Source organism: Aquarana catesbeiana, linkage group LG03 (genome assembly GCF_042186555.1).
Source record: "Aquarana catesbeiana isolate 2022-GZ linkage group LG03, ASM4218655v1, whole genome shotgun sequence".
Classification (NCBI taxonomy): domain Eukaryota; kingdom Metazoa; phylum Chordata; class Amphibia; order Anura; family Ranidae; genus Aquarana; species Aquarana catesbeiana.
The window spans coordinates 695,072,759-695,090,073 of NC_133326.1; the positions used below are offsets into that span (position 1 = coordinate 695,072,759).

General features: G+C 40.5%; 1 protein-coding gene across 1 annotated transcript; it reads right to left on the reverse strand.

Moving 5' to 3' along the window:
* Positions 1-5,287: 5,287 nt before the first annotated feature.
* LOC141134251 (olfactory receptor 2W1-like) lies at positions 5,288-6,046 on the reverse strand. Its single transcript, XM_073623828.1, has one exon. It carries the CDS (start codon positions 6,044-6,046, stop codon positions 5,288-5,290), a length of 759 nt encoding a protein of 252 aa, XP_073479929.1.
* Positions 6,047-17,315: the final 11,269 nt, after the last annotated feature.

A 17,315-nucleotide genomic window follows, 5' to 3' on the forward strand; every position in this document is an offset into this window, starting at 1 on the left:
AGGAGCTGCAGAGAGCCACAGCTCAGGTGGGAGAATCTGTCCACAGGACAACTATTAGTCGTGCACTCCACAAATCTGGCCTTTATGGAAGAGTGGCAAGAAGAAAGCCATTGTTGAAAGAAAGCCATAAGAAGTCCCGTTTGCAGTTTGCGAGAAGCCATATGGGGGACACAGGAATCATGTGGAAGAAGGTGCTCTGGTCAGATGAGACCACAATTGAACTTTTTGGCCACAAAAGCAAAATGTGTGTGGCGGAAAACTAACGTTGCACATCACCCTGAACACACCATCCTTCAGCAAGGACAGGGAAGCTGGTCAGAGTTGATGGTAAGATGGATGGTGCCAAATACAGGGCGGTCTTAGAAGAAAACCTGTTATGCCCTGTACACACGATAGGATTTTCCGATGGAAAATGTGTGATAGGGCCTTGTTGTTGGAAATTCCATTTTCCATAGGAATTTCTGACACACAAAGTTTGAGAGCAGGCTATAAAATTTTCTGACAACAAAATCTAATCAGGTTAAATTCCGATTGTGTGTACACAAATCCGACACACAAAGTGCCACGCATGCTCAGAATAAATTAAGAGATGAAAGCTATTGGCTACTGCCCCGTTTATAGTCCTAATGTACGTGTTTTACGTCACCACGTTCAGAACGATTAGATTTTCCGTCAACTTTGTGTGACCGTGTGTATGCAAGACAAGTTTGAGCCAACATCCGTTGGAAAAAATCCATGGATTTTGTTGTCGGAATGTCCGATCAATGTCCAAACGTGTGTACAGGGCTTTAGAGTCTTGAGACTGCGGCAGAGGTTCACCTTCCAGCAGGACCCTAAACATACAGCCAGAGCTACAATGGAATGGTTTAGATCAAAGCATATTCATGTGTTAGAATGGCCCAGTCAAAGTCCAGACCTAAATCTAATTGAGAATCTATGGCGAGACTTGAAAATTGCTGTTCACAGACACTTTTCATCCAATCTAACAGCGCTTGAGCTATTTTGCAAAGAAGAATGGGCAAAAATGTCACTCTCTAGATGCGCAAAGCTGGTAGAGACATCCCCGAAAGACTTGCAGCTGTAATTGCAGTGAAAGGTAGTTATACAAAGTATTGACTCAGGGGGGCTAAATACAAATGTACACCACACCTTTCACATATTTATTTGTAACATATTTGAAAAGCCATTTATCATTTTTCTTCCACTTCACAATTATGTGCCACTTTATGTTAGCCTATCACATAAAATCCTAATAAAATACATTTGTGTTTTTTGGTTATAACATGACAAAATGTGGAAAATTTCAAGGGGTATTAATAATTTTTCAAGGCACTGTATGTAGGTTGAAACACAGTCATTAACAGGAACATAAAGCAGCTGTGTAAAGGCAGGTGTCCCAATACTTTTGGTTATATATATATATATATATATATATATATATATATATATATATATATATATATGTGTGTATATGTGTTTAACCCCTTCCCGCCGAGCGTACGCAGATGTGCATACTCGGCTTTTGGGGGTTATACCGGGATGATGCCCACAGCTGCAGGCATCATTCCGGTACCGTTGATTAGAGCCAGCGATCGGCTATCCGAATGTAACAACCGATGTGGCTAAAAGCCGCTTGGCTGTTATACCAGAGGAACGGGAGGGGACGTCCCCCCTCCCACCGCCTCCCGCCGCTCTTATGGGAGGCCCGGTGACCAATCGGCTGCCTCTGGCGGCTGGGGGCAGGCTGGAATGAAGCTGTGGGTGGCTTTGTTCCAGCCTTCCAATTGTAAATGCAAAAACGACGTCTTGACATCACTTCCTGTTTACTCGGCTGCCAATGGCGCCGGTTTTAAAGAAATACACAGTATTCAGAATCGCTGTTTTTGGTGATCTGAATACTGAAGTGCAAAGGATGGATCGGGGGTCTTTTAGACCCCTGTTTCCTTCATAAAGAGTACCTGTCACCACCTATTACTGTCACAAGGGATGTTTACATTCCTTGTCACAGCAATAAAAGTCATCATTTTTTTTTAAACACAATTTATAAATATATAATTAAATAAAATAAATAAGAAAAAAAAAATAAAATTTTTAAAGCGCCCCGTCTCCGCAAACTCGCGCAGCAGAGAAAATGCACACGGAAGTCGCTCCCGCATATGTAAACGGTGTTCAAATCACACATGTGAGGTATCGCTGCGATCGTCAGAGCGAGAGCAATAATTCTAGCACTAGACCTCCTCTGTAACTCTAACCTCCTCTGTACACAAAAAAGTGTAGCGCTATAACATAATGGGCTGTGGGCCCAAATGGCATCTAAAAATTAGAAACAATGAATAGAAAAAATAAATTGTGGCATAGAAAATGACAATATTAATGAAAACACAAATCATATAATAAAACCGAATGACCATATAAATAACAACACTAGTGACAATACGACTGAAATTTAAATGAATGTGTGATGCCAGTCCATATATTTTAGAGTTGTAAGACTCTGTAACAAAAGTTCCAGTGAAAAAAACGTGTCTATCCAAGGATAAAAATCTGTGACTGTGATAGGACCACCACCATAAGAAGAGGAGGCTTACCGGAACGTTTGAACACGCCAGAACATATGCTCTGCGTGTCAAACAGGCTTGTAATGTGGTGGGTAGATGCAGGAGATATTGATTTCTCTGAGCTGGAGACTTCCCGTTCACATCCAAGTGAGGGCAGATGGAAAGTAGCCTATCATATGTAGCGGTACTCCGACATTCACAGATGTAAAGTGGCAAAGAGAGAAGCAAAAAAGGACCAAATAGTGTAATTCCGTATGTAAAATGTAAAATGTATTAAAGTTAAAACAGTCACATGATTGTAGATAGAGAAGCGCTTGTATTAAATCAAAAAGGCAGCAGTGGAGACCTTCCCGACACGTTTCGTCTCCAAGGACATCGTCTGGGGTGTACCTCCACTGCTGCACTCCACAAATATATAAGAAATATGACTCCCGTTGTGACAAATCCAGTCCACAAGTGTTTGCGGTGAATTTTCCGAGTATTGCCTGTATGTAAAGATGGCACCTCCACGTGCGTCTCAGCGTGCATTCCACCGTGCGTTCCATAGTGTATTATAACCAATATGGAGATGCGCTCCATACTCACCCCCACCGCCAATCGGAAGGGAGAGGTGACGCAAGTGGGAGGGAGCCAACTTAATGTGGACCGCCACTCCACCTCCAACCCAGGCACGCAAGTGCGCACCTAATGACGTCACTCGCCAGGCAAGTTAACGGGCGCATGCGCAGATGGAAAGGGTGGCAGTCCGAAGGGTGCACCGGCAAGTAGTGTGCGTCGCGAGCCTCGACGCACACCACGCATCACACGTCCTGCATCCCAGGCACACACAACTGCGCAACTGTGCATGTGCAATATGGCGTGAGGCCGTATAGCAAAAAACAGAAGAGGAAATAGCAGGAATGACATCTCGGCAATAGGGGGACACCCAAATCTGACATAGATAAGAAAAAATGAATAAAAAATTTATATATGCATTATGCCGAAAAAATGAAGATAGAGAGAAATGGCACATAAGTGACATCCCTCAAACCTTCCCACAAAAAATCAGATTATTAAACAATAAAGATTAAAAAAGTTGTGTTGTATCAATTCACTAACAAAAGTGAATGGTTAAAGTTGAAGGTTATAGTTAATCAAAGGACACAACAAGATCACCATATCCATGTTGACTGTATACAAACATGAATTAAAATCTACTAATAAACCAGAAAAAATATTAAATTTTTTTTTTTTGAGTAACTCCTCGTGAACTGGATATTCATGAGTGGGTATATGTACACACAATATGACCATATTATGGATTACATTCACAACAAGAAAGAGAGAAATGGAAAAATAATAAGTATGAACATTTTGAAATGGATAATATTTAAGTTGATATCCCAGTCTATATTAATGCCGAAAGGTGAATAAGAACGCAATTCATAGATCCAATATGTCTCAAGTTGTGAGGCTCCCATAGTTTTGGCCCCTCCCCTCCAAGGGGCAAAATATCTGTTGATCACCAAAAAAGTGGTTCCCTTGAGGTTGCGATCATAGTGTGATCTATAGTGTTTGGGTACAGAATGTTTCGTGTCACCACTTTTGATTAGGGCAATATGTTCTGCAACTCTTATTGAAAAAGTGCGGACAGTGCAACCCACATATTGCATCCCACATGGGCAGGTGATTAAATACACTATGTAGTGGGTTGCGTCCCACTTGCGTCACCTCTCCCTTCCGATTGGCGGTGGGGGTGAGTATGGAGCGCATCTCCATATTGGTTATAATACACTATGGAACGCACGCTGGAACGCCATCTTTACATACCGGAAGTTCTCGGAAAATTCACCACAAACACTTGTGGACTGGATTTGTCATGTCAGTGGGTCATATTTCTTATATATTAGTGGAGTGCAGCAGTGGAGGGACACCCCAGACGATGTCCTTGGAGATGAAACGCATCGGGAGGTCTCCACTGCTGCCTTTTTTGATTCAATACAAGCGCTTTTCTATCTACAATTATGTGAGTGTTTTAACTTTAATACATTTTAAATTTTACATATGGAATTACACTATTTGGTCCTTTTTTGCTTCTCCCTTTGCCACTTCACATCTGTGAATGTCAGAGTACCGCTACATATGATAGGCTACTTTCCATCTGCCCTCACTTGGATGTGAAGGGGGAGTCTCCAGCTCAGAGAAATTAATATCTCCTGCATCTACCCACCACATTACTAGCCTGTTTGACACGCAGAGCATATGTTCTGGCGTGTTCAAACATTCCGGTAAGCCTCCTCTTCTCATGGTGGTGGTCCTATCACAGTCACAGATTTTTATCCTTGGATAGACACGTTTTTTTCACTGGAACTTTTGTTACAGAGTCTTACAACTCTTAAATATATAGACTGGCATCGCACATTCATTTAAATTTCAGTCGTATTGTCACTAGTGTTGTTATTTATATGGTCATTCAGTTTTATTATATGATTTGTGTTTTCATTAATATTGTAATTTTCTATGCCACAATTTACAATCTTCATTTTATTCTCTAGATTCTCTGCTAAAAAATATATATATAATGTTTGGGGGTTCTAAGTAATTTTCTAGCAAAAAATACGGATTTTAACTTATAAACACCAAATTTCAAAAATAGGCTTAGTCATGAAAGGGATATACATATCCAGCATAAAGAAGACTGATTGCTGAGAATTTATTTCATATTTTTTGCATCAATCACATGTGCATTTTTAATTAAAAAAGTATGATTTTGTTTTCTCAGCAGCTTTTTTAAAGTCCTTGTTCCTAAACGTGTATATGATTGGATTAAGCAGTGGAGTCATTACAGTGTAAAAGAGAGCTAGGACCTTGTTCAGAATATCTAGTTGACCTTTTGTTGGAAACAAATGCACAGCGATTAGCGTCCCATAAAAAATGCACACTACGGTCAAATGAGAACTGCAGGTGGTGAAGGCTTTCTTTCTTCCTGTATTTGACTTAATTTTGAGGATGGTTATAACAATATAGATATACGATATAACAATTATCATAAAAGGTGTTATGACACAAATGAGACCCACTAGATATGTCTGAATGTGAATCCATGAAGTATCAGAGCAGGAAAGCTCAAGTAGTTGTAGATAGTCACAGAAGAAGTGATGAATGATATTCGGTCCACAGTAGTATAGACTGCACAAAGATACAGAATTAACCAACGCCATTTTGAAGCTCAGTACCCATATGATAATCACTGATTTAATGCAAATTGATTGGTTCATTATAGAGTTGTAATGTAGGGGCTTACAGATGGCCAAATATCGGTCATAGGACATCACAGTCAGTAGAAAACACTCTGAGGTCTCAGCATGTGAAAAGAAGGTGAACTGGATGATACATCCAGCAAAAGACATGGTACACCCATCATGTAAGATAATATAAAGAAGGTTGGGAAGAATATCTGTAGACAGAATTATATCAAACAATGATAGTTGGGTAATGAAGAGGTACATGGGAGACTGAAGTGTTTTACTCAGATGAAATAAAACCACAATGAAAAGATTTCCAGACATAGTAACACAATATATAAAAAATAGCAACAAGAAAAATAGAATTTGTATGCATTTTAAATTTGGAAAACCTGTTAGTACAATATAGGTTAAGTTATTGTGATAGACCACCTGGTAATAGAATAAAAAAAATGTTAATTTTAACCATTCCTCAAAAAGAATACATGTCTTTATGAATACATTTCTTTATAGTATTAAGCTGTATCTGCGGTGTACACCAATGGTTTGGATGTGTAGTTTTCCAATTGGGCATAAGAAAACCACTTACATGCAGTGGCGGCTGGTGGTATATTTTTTGGGGGAGTGGCAAAGAACAATGCACGCCCGCCCCCGGTTGATAGATAGGGTCACCTGCACCACCCCCTGGTCGGTCGGTCACTAGCCCTGCACTTACCCCATCTATCAGCCAGCGCTTTCTCAGGGTGATGGGAGAGGCAGCTTCCCCTGTGTCTCATCCTCCTCTTCATCACGACGGCTCCGCCATGCATCTCCTCCCTCCTCCTCCCTACTCCTCTTTTGGCCAATTGAGTGACCCGCTTCCTGATTGGCCAGGAGGAGAATCAGGAAGACAATAGCAAATATTCATTTGCTATTGTCACACAACTGGGTGGACTCGGGACGCAGTGCTTTGTGCCCCGAGACCACCCTTTTTTGAAGCCTATTAAAGTCTCAGGCTCTAATTGCGTGCTTAAAAAAAAACAAAAAAAACCATTGGAATCAATGCATCTCGCGCCCCGCATGTAGATTAGGGGGCCGGACACATGGATAACAGGGCGGTGCCCCTGCGCCCTGCATTAGGGGCCACCAGTGCTTACATGGATCCACCCACTTTTCAGAAATAAGCCTTAATTGCCTTACTTTTGGGATAGGTGATGGAATGAGACATGTGAATACCTTCTATTCTAGAAAGACTCTACTGTGCTATTTAAAACAAACATCACATTTAACAGAAGGAGCTTAGAGCATGGAGAGTTGAAGGAAGGAGTTATGTGCAACTGACAAGTCAGATTGTGTGATCATTTGAAGAGATCAATTTTAGGAGAGCACATGAGAGTTTGATGATTTGGAGAGCTAGGTGGCATGTGAAAGCAAGTTCCAGAGAAGGACGGAGACTTATGATAAGTATTTATCATTTGCCAGTATCTTTGATGACAGCTTGGTGGTTTCTTATGATTTTCTAGCAATCTAAGAATATCTCTGGTGAGCAAGAAAAACTTATATCTATACATTTTGAAAGTCATCTATCATTTATCTCTTTCTACATCTCTGGGGAGGACCGATATCCTTGCATGTAAAGTTTTAGGTGAGGGGGTGTTTGGGCATTGCATGGCGAGAACTATATAATATATGAATTATATCAAATATTATTATATGTGACTAAAGAGTAAATATCTATCTTGGAGTAAAATGACCCCCTAGCTCCTGATCAAGTGGTATTTTAACCCCTCCTTGACCAGCCTCTGCAGTTATACTGCAGCAGGTTGGCACTGTTGCGCCAGCCATCATAGATGTACCTCAGCTCTTGAAGACGATGTAACAGGCACGCACCCTTAGCATGTACCCAGAGCCGATTCTCCTGCCCAGTGGGCGTGATGACCGCTGGGCACCCGCTATTGCTTGTGACAGAGTGAGAACCGGGATCTGTGTGTGTAAACACACAAATCCTGGTTCTGTCAGGGGAGAAGAGACAGATTGTGTGTTCCTAATAAGTAGGAACAACTGTCTCTCCTCCTCTAGTCAGCCACATTCCCCCACAGTTAGAAACACACATAGGGGAAAACATTTAACCCCTTGATTGCCCCTTAGTGTTAACCCATTCCCTGCCAGTGTCATTTATACAGTAATCAGTGGCTTTTTTTTTAGCTCTAATCACTGTATGAATGTCACTAGTCCCAAAAAAGTGTCAAAAGTGTCCGATGTGTCACAATGTTGCAGTCCTGATAAAAATTGCAGATCGCCACCATTACTAGTAAAAAAATAAATAATGCCATAAATCTATCCCCTATTTTGTAGACGCTATAACTTTTGTGAAAACCAATCAATATACGCTTATTGCAATTTTTTTACCAAAAATATGTAGAAGAATACATATCGGCTTTTTTTACATTTTTTTGGATATTTATTATAGCAAAAAGTACAAAATATTGTGTTTTTTTCAAAATTGTCACTCTTTTTTTGTTTATAGCGCAAAAAATAAAAACCACAGAGGTGATCAAATACCACCAAAAGAAAGCTCTATTTGTGGGGGAAAAAAGGACATGAATTTTGTTTGGGTACAATGTTGCACAATTGCACAATTGTCAGTTAAAGCGACGCAGTGCCGTATTGCAAAAAAATGGCTTGGTTAGGAAGGGGGCAAATCCTTCCAGGGCTGAAGTGGATACAATCCGGGAAACGTGTTGACCTGAGAAATACCTGTCACAACCACTAAAGGAGTGTAAAAGTGTTGTTTTTAAGGGGTATTGTTTTTTTTTTGTCTCACCTTCCTTTCTCTGTCTTGTACAGAATAATGCTCCAGTTAAGTGGGTGATAGAAGTATGTGTAATTTTGGGTTATTTTATTTTGGATTTCCTTTTTTAGTGAAAGCTTTACATTTTTTGTACAAATAATGTGATTTTATGAAAAGGTATATTATGGTGTTTGTGGTGCCTCAAAAGGTCTGCCTTCCATATATTTTTGCTTTAGGAATCAGGCATTGGACATGTTTTTCTACTTATGCCCTGTACACACGGTCGGACTTTCCGACAGAAAATGTGCGATCCGAGCTTGTTGTCGGAAATTCTGACCGTGTGTGGACTCCATCGGACTTTTTCCATCGGAATTTCCGACACACAAAGTTTGAGAGCTGGCTATAAAAATTTATGACAACAAAATCCGTTAGTGTAAATTCCGACCATATGTAGACAATTCAGACGCACAAAGTGCCACGTACGCTCAGAATAAATTACGAGACGGAACTGCTCGGTCTGGTAAAATTAGCATTCGTAATGGATATAGCACTTTTGTCACGCTGCAATGTTTTAAATATTTTAATGCAGCACACTGTCTTCTTCTTTATAATGCTATAAGAATGAAGTTGTTTTGCTGCTCATATTCACACAGACTTCTCACAAACGTATTTTTTGATTATTTCTCGTGATTTCATGAATATAATATTTTAATTTATCAGACCTGCCGAAAAAAAAATTTGGTTTTATGTTTTTATATTTTGTATTGTTTGTTGTTTGTTTTTTTGATCCAGATCTCCTATTTTTTAATTTTTTTTTTGGTGATCTCCAGAATTGTTTTGGGTGTGTTTTGTGTGTCAAGTTACCACAACACCATTATTATCTTGTGTTTTTTAATCTCAAGGAGGTTGCTTGGTGTTGGTGCCCCTTGTTAATTTGATATTGTATTTTAGAAATGTACCTGCCTCCTCACAAACAAACTGTCCTTTTTGAAGGAAAACACACATAGGAGAGTATTAGTTAAAAAAAACCCTTTATTAGGGGTCATAACAAAATAAAGAGGAAGGCAACGCTGGAGAAACTGCTGAAATTTGGCCCCCAGGGCAGACATCAACTATTTTCTGGCAAAATTGGTGGCCTGAGGAGTCCTTATATAAGGGAGTACAATCTGGTCCAGAATACCAAGAGATCATGAACAGCAGCAGATGACATACATGTCCCCAGGCTGTGGTCATACAAGAGCCTGCATCTTTTGTCAGACCAGACTGAACCCAGGTCATCACTTTCTTGTCTTCCTTCCACTCTTCCTTCCAGGCTGTGGCTGTGGTGTTGGAGGTGTGGCAGGAGGAGGAGGAGGATGATGCAACCCACACAGGTGGGTATTGGTTGTGATTTGGCCCCTCAACCCCTTATTTAATGTTTTAAAATTGATTTCCTCACACATGAGGTGTTGGCCCTCCTCCATATCCTGCAGTTTGGTGGCAGCCATGGAGGCAAAGGCCTCTTCACGAGTGGGGGTGGCTCTGAGGACAGCAGAAGCCTCCTGAATCAGCCTGAGCGATGACTCCTCCATGTTCCTCCCCTTCCTGGGTCTTTTGGTTGGAAGGCAGAGGGGAGGCACCTGCGATTCTGTGAGGTTCCTACTGGGCCCGGCCACCTCCTGGCTGCCACATTCCACAGCCTCCTCCTGGCCACCAATTTTGGCTTTTATAGGGGATGGTTGCCGTGGGGACCACTGGCTTTACCAACTCCAGCAATTTCTCCAGCGCTGCCTGCCTCTTTTGTTTATGATTATAATGCGGGTGTTTGACCTGCCACAGACAGGGCAGCTGACTGTATTTATCTATGAACAGGGGGAGGAAGTTGTGGTCATTGAAGCCATCCATTTTATCTGCAATACACAAGACAAACCCTAATGTCAGGCTAAACTCTCCTAATCTTGTCCCAATATAGGCCTCAACTTATAAGCAGTATAGGCCCAAGTTAAAATTGTACCTTCGCTATCACCATCAGCGCTTCCGATACTTCTTCCTCCACTCACAGATCGTTTGTACGACGCACGTGTGTTACGCTTTATATACACTGCGCATGGGTGAAACTCCGCCTGCCCTTGACATTCTTTCTAGTCTATTCCCTGTCCCTTCTCTTTTGACGCAGTGGGGGAAAGCACATGGCGGAGAGACAGCAGGTGCGTGATTCCTGCAACGAGGAGGGGAAGGAGGAAAGCCAGGAGCCAGAAACGTCATGATCCCGCAGGTGATTTAAGGCCTCAAATATGGCCTTTGTAGAGATGGTGGATATGGTGGACATCTTCAAAAGGGCAGACTATAACAGGAAGTATGGACCTTACCCCAGCCCAAATGTGAGAAAGGCCAAGATCATGGCTAAAGTTGTGAAGTGTCTGCGCCGGAATTTTGGGGTACGACGATCCAAGGATCAACTGAGGAAACGATGGTCGGACCTCAAATTAAGGGAGCACGATCAGTATAGAAGGATCAGGAGAGTGCTTCAAAAAAGTAAGTAGTTGTCCTGTGTTCCTATTCTTTCTTTTTTATATGTTAGTGCTGCTCCATGTGCTTTTCTTTACTGTTGTACAGTTTAAAATGGCAATTTTCATGTTCATGAGCACATTAATCGTTCGTAGGAAACATTGTTCATTCGGCCACTAAAATACAATCTTTTGGACAGATGCAGTTCAATACATTTTTTTCTTGCCTACTTCTATTAAAAAAAGTTTGTTGTCTAGATGGGTTTGTGACTAGAATGAAATGCAAACTAGATTCTGTGTAAGGAGAGGACACTTAGCAGCTGTTTACACATCTGGATGCAGGAGCACTAGTGTGGAACACCAGAACAAACTTTTTATTAGGGTGTCCCACACAAGTGCTCCAGTGAATACTATAGGGGTGTCTCCATCTGTGAAGCTTGTACAAAACAGGTAAGTATTCCAGCTTTACAAAGGTAAAAAAAAATTCTTCAGCTTGGAACTCTGCCAAAACAGACAATTGTACCCCACTTCCAAGCAATGTTTCATATTCCTATTTCTGCCCTCAAATATCTGTGTGCTAAGTATACCAATTTTTTTCACATAGGGGAGAAAATACTCGGAGGACACCACTCATCAGAGGAGACCAGGGACTCCCCACCTCCAGAAGAAGGGGAAATCCCCTAAACCCAACCAGAGGAGGAGGAGGGAGACGTTGTTGAAATTGGCAAAATTGTCACCACAACAGGTGAGTGTCTGCGACCACAGCTTCAGGTAATAGATGGATGCCTGCATATTAATAATACATGGTGTTTTGTTTTGTTTTTTTAGGTGATGGGGATGTTGTGGAAGAAGGTCATTTCATCAGTGAAAGTGCCCAGATCCTCATCGGGGAGATAATGGGGTGCAATTGCGATTTGGAAAATCTAAAGCAAAACGTCAATGATGTTCAAAAAAATGAAGAACATAACTGATGTTTTAGGGAGAATCTAAAACACCCAGAAATCCCTAACTTTTTTCTTGTTGATTTTTGTTTTTATGGCTAATTTTTTACATATTTTAAAAGCCAAATTTTGAAGATGCACACAGTGTGTCAACATGTGCTATCTGCCATCACGGGAGATCAATGTACGCGTTTTGTGGGTGCAACCCCTTCCTTGATAATAAAGTAGGTGAGAGGAAGGGGTTACAACCCCCAAAACATGTCCATTGATCCCCCATGATGGGAGCTAGCGCATGTTGACATTAGGCATGGGATCAGGAGGGAAATCTCCATTTTGAATCCAATTTGTGTGCGTCTTCAAAATTTGGCTTTTACAGGGGTGACATTACCCCATCTGATGAAGGCAATATCAACCCAGTTTGTACATACTCATGTCTGATATTGGCTTCACTTTATTAAAGTTAAACTTTGTAAGTTCCAGAGTTGTGTATTGTTTTAAACATGCCTGTTTTACTTATAAAAGGTGATTTCAACTTAGTGTGACCTAAAAAAAAGTTATACAACAAACATGTTGGTTTGTTCAAAAACCCTTTTATAAACGCACATGTGATTCTGCTTTAGGTAAAAAGTTTGATAATCAACAATGTGTGGCTTCTTCTTTCAATGCTCAAAAGCAGTTTTTGGAGTAAAGTTGTTTTTTCAGTGGCAATGGGTGTTATTTACTAAAGGCAAATCCACTTTGCACTACAAGTGCAGTTTCAGTGCGGTCTCATGTGCACTTGTAGTGCAATGTGGATTTGCCTTTAGTAAATAACACCCAACAGTGCTTTATAATTTTACACAATCACGCCATTTTCATGACTCCCCAAATTTCGGTCATGGTGCTGAAAATGATGAATATTTTTGTCAGTAATGCATTACATACATTAACAACAAAAACAAGGTGTGTGTGTAGCAGACCCACAACATAATAATAATAGTTAGCCGAAGAAGAGATTGTCACCTCATGTCTCAAAGAAATTTTGTTTGCACTGTTGAAGAAAAAGGCCAACAAAAATATACCATTAAAAGATAACCGAGGAGACAGCTAAAAGAAAGACAAGCAGTAAATCAAAGCAAATATTAGTTCAGTTTCAAATATATTTTTATTTAAAAAATGTCTCAGACATTGTCTGGCATATCGATGGCCCCCCTACCCACAAAGTATTCAAGGTATCTTAAACGGACCTCGCAGGCACTCTGGGGGGGCAAGCCAGGACGGCCAGTTTCCAGCGCCGTCAGGGTTGGTTCATTATGAATTACGGCCTCAGGCACAACTGGGGTAGCATAGTTCACAAAATTTCTCCTTAAAAAGTTGTGGAGAACACAGCAAGACAGGATGATGTGATTGAGTTTATATTCTGCCATGTATATCGGTGTAAGAAAGAGGCCATTATTCCAAATGTGTTCTCCACCACTCTTCTGGCTCTGGCCAGCTGGTAATTAAAAACCCTCTGGTTCGGGTGAGACTCCTCATGGGGAATGGCCGCATAAGATGGTCCCCCAGCACAAACGCTTCATCTGCAATGAAGATGAATGGGAGTCCTTCCGCATTGTCTTCTTGAGGTGGCAAGCCCAAGCTGCCATTCTGGAGACACCTATAGGACTCCATCTGGGCGATGACTCCACCATCTGACATCCGGCCATTCTTTCCTACGTCCACATACAGGAACTCATAAGTAGCCGACACCACCGCCAACATCACAATACTATTGAACCCCTTGTAGGTGTAATAGTATGACCCCAAGTTGGGGGTGGGACAATGTGGACGTGTTTCCCATCAATTGCCCCTCCGCAGTTGGGAAAGTCCCAACGGGTGGCAAAGTGGGAGGCCACACTCTGCCATTCCTGTGGCGTGGAAGGAAACTGTTGAGTCAAACAAGAAAAAAAAATTAGTAATTTTGCACATAAACATTGAAAGCAGATTAGACACAAATATTCTTGGCCAAAATCACTAGAACATTTATTTTAGGGAGTATTTAATGATAAAAGTAGAAGGTCCACCTATCAGATTCCTCACCCCCTCTGATGGCCCATTGTAAAAATTTTAGGGGGGGGATGTTTTGGACAGGTAACCATCTCCACTTCATTGAGAGATGAATGCATACATAATGTGTGTTACTTTGGCCAGCCCCTCCTTACTTACACTATTGGCAGCCCACTGGACAGGTAAGAAGTGTCATAATACAAATATATAAATACACACTGTCCAAATTGGAGCACTTTTTTACATTCTGCAATTGCCTATCAAGAAAATAACAGGATACAAAAAAATTAAACAGTACCATTTGAAAGTATTCAGGCAGGCAATTGCACTACATGCTTTGTGGAATTCATCCATAAATATGACCACAAAAGAGGTAGGTATAGTGTGTATGGGTTTAGCAAAGTCAGCAGATAGAGTATTGGTATCGTTTGACTTAGCGGTTGGGGAGGAGGGAGGGTTCCAAAAAAAGCCTCTGGCACTCTTCATGACATTTGTACACATTTTAGGGGGTCTTTAGGGCAAAGCACTACAATGGAGCTGACAAAATGCAGTGTTAAGTGACTAGGCGAGGTGGATATAGGCCCAGCACAGCATGCTGGGGAGGTTACTGAAGGCAAATATGCATGAAGGACAAAAAACAAACTTTAAAAACTTCCAGCATGCATGAGGACAAAGGGGGCATTCACAGCATATTACAATCATGGTAATTAGGGAATTATGAAAAATTATGAAAAAAATACAATACCTTAGCAAACATTAAATACAATAAAATGTAATGTTAAAGGATAAATCTTACCTTAATATAGTCCTTCTGCAGGACCTGGATGATGGCAGAACAGGTCTCTGGGATAATGATCCCCAGAGCCTGGGGGGAGATGCCTGTCAAGAACTTGAGGTCCTGCAGCCTTTTCCCTGTCGCCAAGTACTGCAATGTGGCGACTAGCCTCTGTTCCGGAGTGATGGCTTGCCGCAGCAGGTATCCTGCCTGCTGATATAAGGGGTCAGCAAAGCCAACAAACAGTGAAAAACAGGGTCCGTCATCCTGAGAAAGTTCCTGAAATCATCAGGATTATTCTCATGGATCTCACGGAGCAAAGGCATGTGATAGAATTGGTCACGCTGAAGCAACCAATTCTTGGTCCATGAACTCCTCCTCGCCCTGTTCATGGACTGTGTCAAAGTAAGAACCCCAGCACCAAGCCCCCGCACAGCACGAACTCTACGATGAGTACGTACATGCAACATGGCTTCAAAACGGTCGGCTGGTCAGAACGAAGTAACAGAACGCACTGAAGAACAGCAAGGCCTGTGAAGAGCGACCTGAAAATCAGCAACGAGCGAAGTAACAGAACGCACTGAATAATCAAATATGAACTCACTGCATGCACTGAAGACCAGATACAAACCCACAAGCACAAACTGAACACCAGAAAAATGATCTGAAAACCAGGAGTCTGAAAAGCGCAAATTGTCTCTCATCAAACTTTTACTAACACGAGATTAGCAAAAGGTGCCCAAAGGGTGGCGCGCTTGGTATTGAACTGCCCTTTTATAGTCCCATTGTAAATGTTGTACGTCACCGCGTTCTTGACGTTCGGAAATTCCGGCAACTTTGTGTGACCATGTGTAGGCAAGACAAGTTTGAGCCAACATCCGTCGGAAAAAATCTGATGGATTTTGTTGTCGGAATGTGCGATCAATGTCCGATCGTGTGTACAGGGCATTAGTGTGTGGCTTCTTTCTAAAGGAAACCAACCAAGATTTGGAACACGTTCTCTTTTTTCATTTTTATGAACCTGAACAAAAACATAGCTGCAGTTGGATTTTAATGGATATGCAATATTTTATCTTTGCTTATCTTTTCTGTTGGGACGAAGGTACACCCCCCCCCCTTTTTTTTCTACACTTCATTATAAGTTTTGCACTCCTCTAAATAAACATTGAATATATTTTTAAATTGTTAGTTTTTATTCTTGAGCATAAATAAAGACAAAAAATGGAAAAATACATGATATTTCCTAAAAGAAGGATGGGGAGATAAAAAAACTGAAAATAGTCAGGAAGTTTGATAATTAGACATTGCCAAGTATTTGCATTGTAAGTTAAAAATGTAACCAATATTATAAGAATACACTGACCCAGGAAAGCTCAAAATCCAAGACATATATTGCAATCTTTTTTTTTTGGCATTAGTGGAGCTGAGTTGAAAATGATGGCATAATAATTAGAAAAGACCCAGGTAAAATGAATGGTGGAGAGAGGCTCTGAAGCATACAGTATATAATGCTATACGACTTATACTACACTACTTCATCTATATGGAAACACAAAACAGCAATTCTATGTTTCTATGTTTTCATTTATCTCTAAAGAATTGTTACATACTGTGTGAGCATTTTTAGAGATGACGTCTGGATGTATTTGTTTACTTTGAAAATACATGGCAAACATTGTCAGATCATATATTTTAGTGGAAATAATATACCACTTACAATGAAATATTAGTCTCTGTTATGTACTGGATCTGAAAACCTTTTATACATTTACTCCTCCTTGGTTGGCTGTTTTGTGCATTGCTAATTTATCTAAATGCTAATAATCTTTTAGGAATTCTTTTTTTTTAGACTCCTGTTTCTCCTGACACGCACCCTTTATTTATCTTAAATTGAAAGCAGTAGGGGACTTGTTTATTGTTACAGATTTTATCCACTCACCTATTTTCTACCATTGTCTCTGTACATTTTAAACAAATTTAACATAAGCTGCAAAGGGAAATTTTGGCCATTTACTGTATCATATTTTAATATTTATATTTCTTATAGATATATGGAATGTAGGATTTTTTGCTATGAGTTAATAGTTTGTTAGTATTGTCAGAGTATTGAAATCATGTGCTAGAAGCTTCTTGGTTATAGCAAATGGCTTTACTTTTTATGGAGAATGGCAGAACAGCATGGAACAGGAACAAGGAGCATAAACAAAAACAAGTATACAGAGCATAAATTGACAATACATCCTATTATATCAGAGAATACATGCACTATAAACTATAATACTACAGTGCCACTTGCTGGCATAAACAGCTATAATGCCTATACACAGTCACAGTATGTAAGCAGATTGCTGTTGCTTTTCCAACACCCTTTCTCAACAGCATGTGCTTTGTCAAATTATATTTATTATTATTATTACTATTATACAGGATTTATATAGGGCCAACAGTTTACGCAACGCTTTATATTTGGTGATATATTTAGCTTCTTCTGGAAATAACTATGACGTTCCTTCAGCAAAGGCTTTATGAGTGCATT

Coding starts and splice junctions, on each gene's coding strand:
- LOC141134251 (XM_073623828.1), bottom strand. CDS start 6,046: ATGTACCTCTTCATTACCCAACTATCATTGTTTGATATAATTCTGTCT.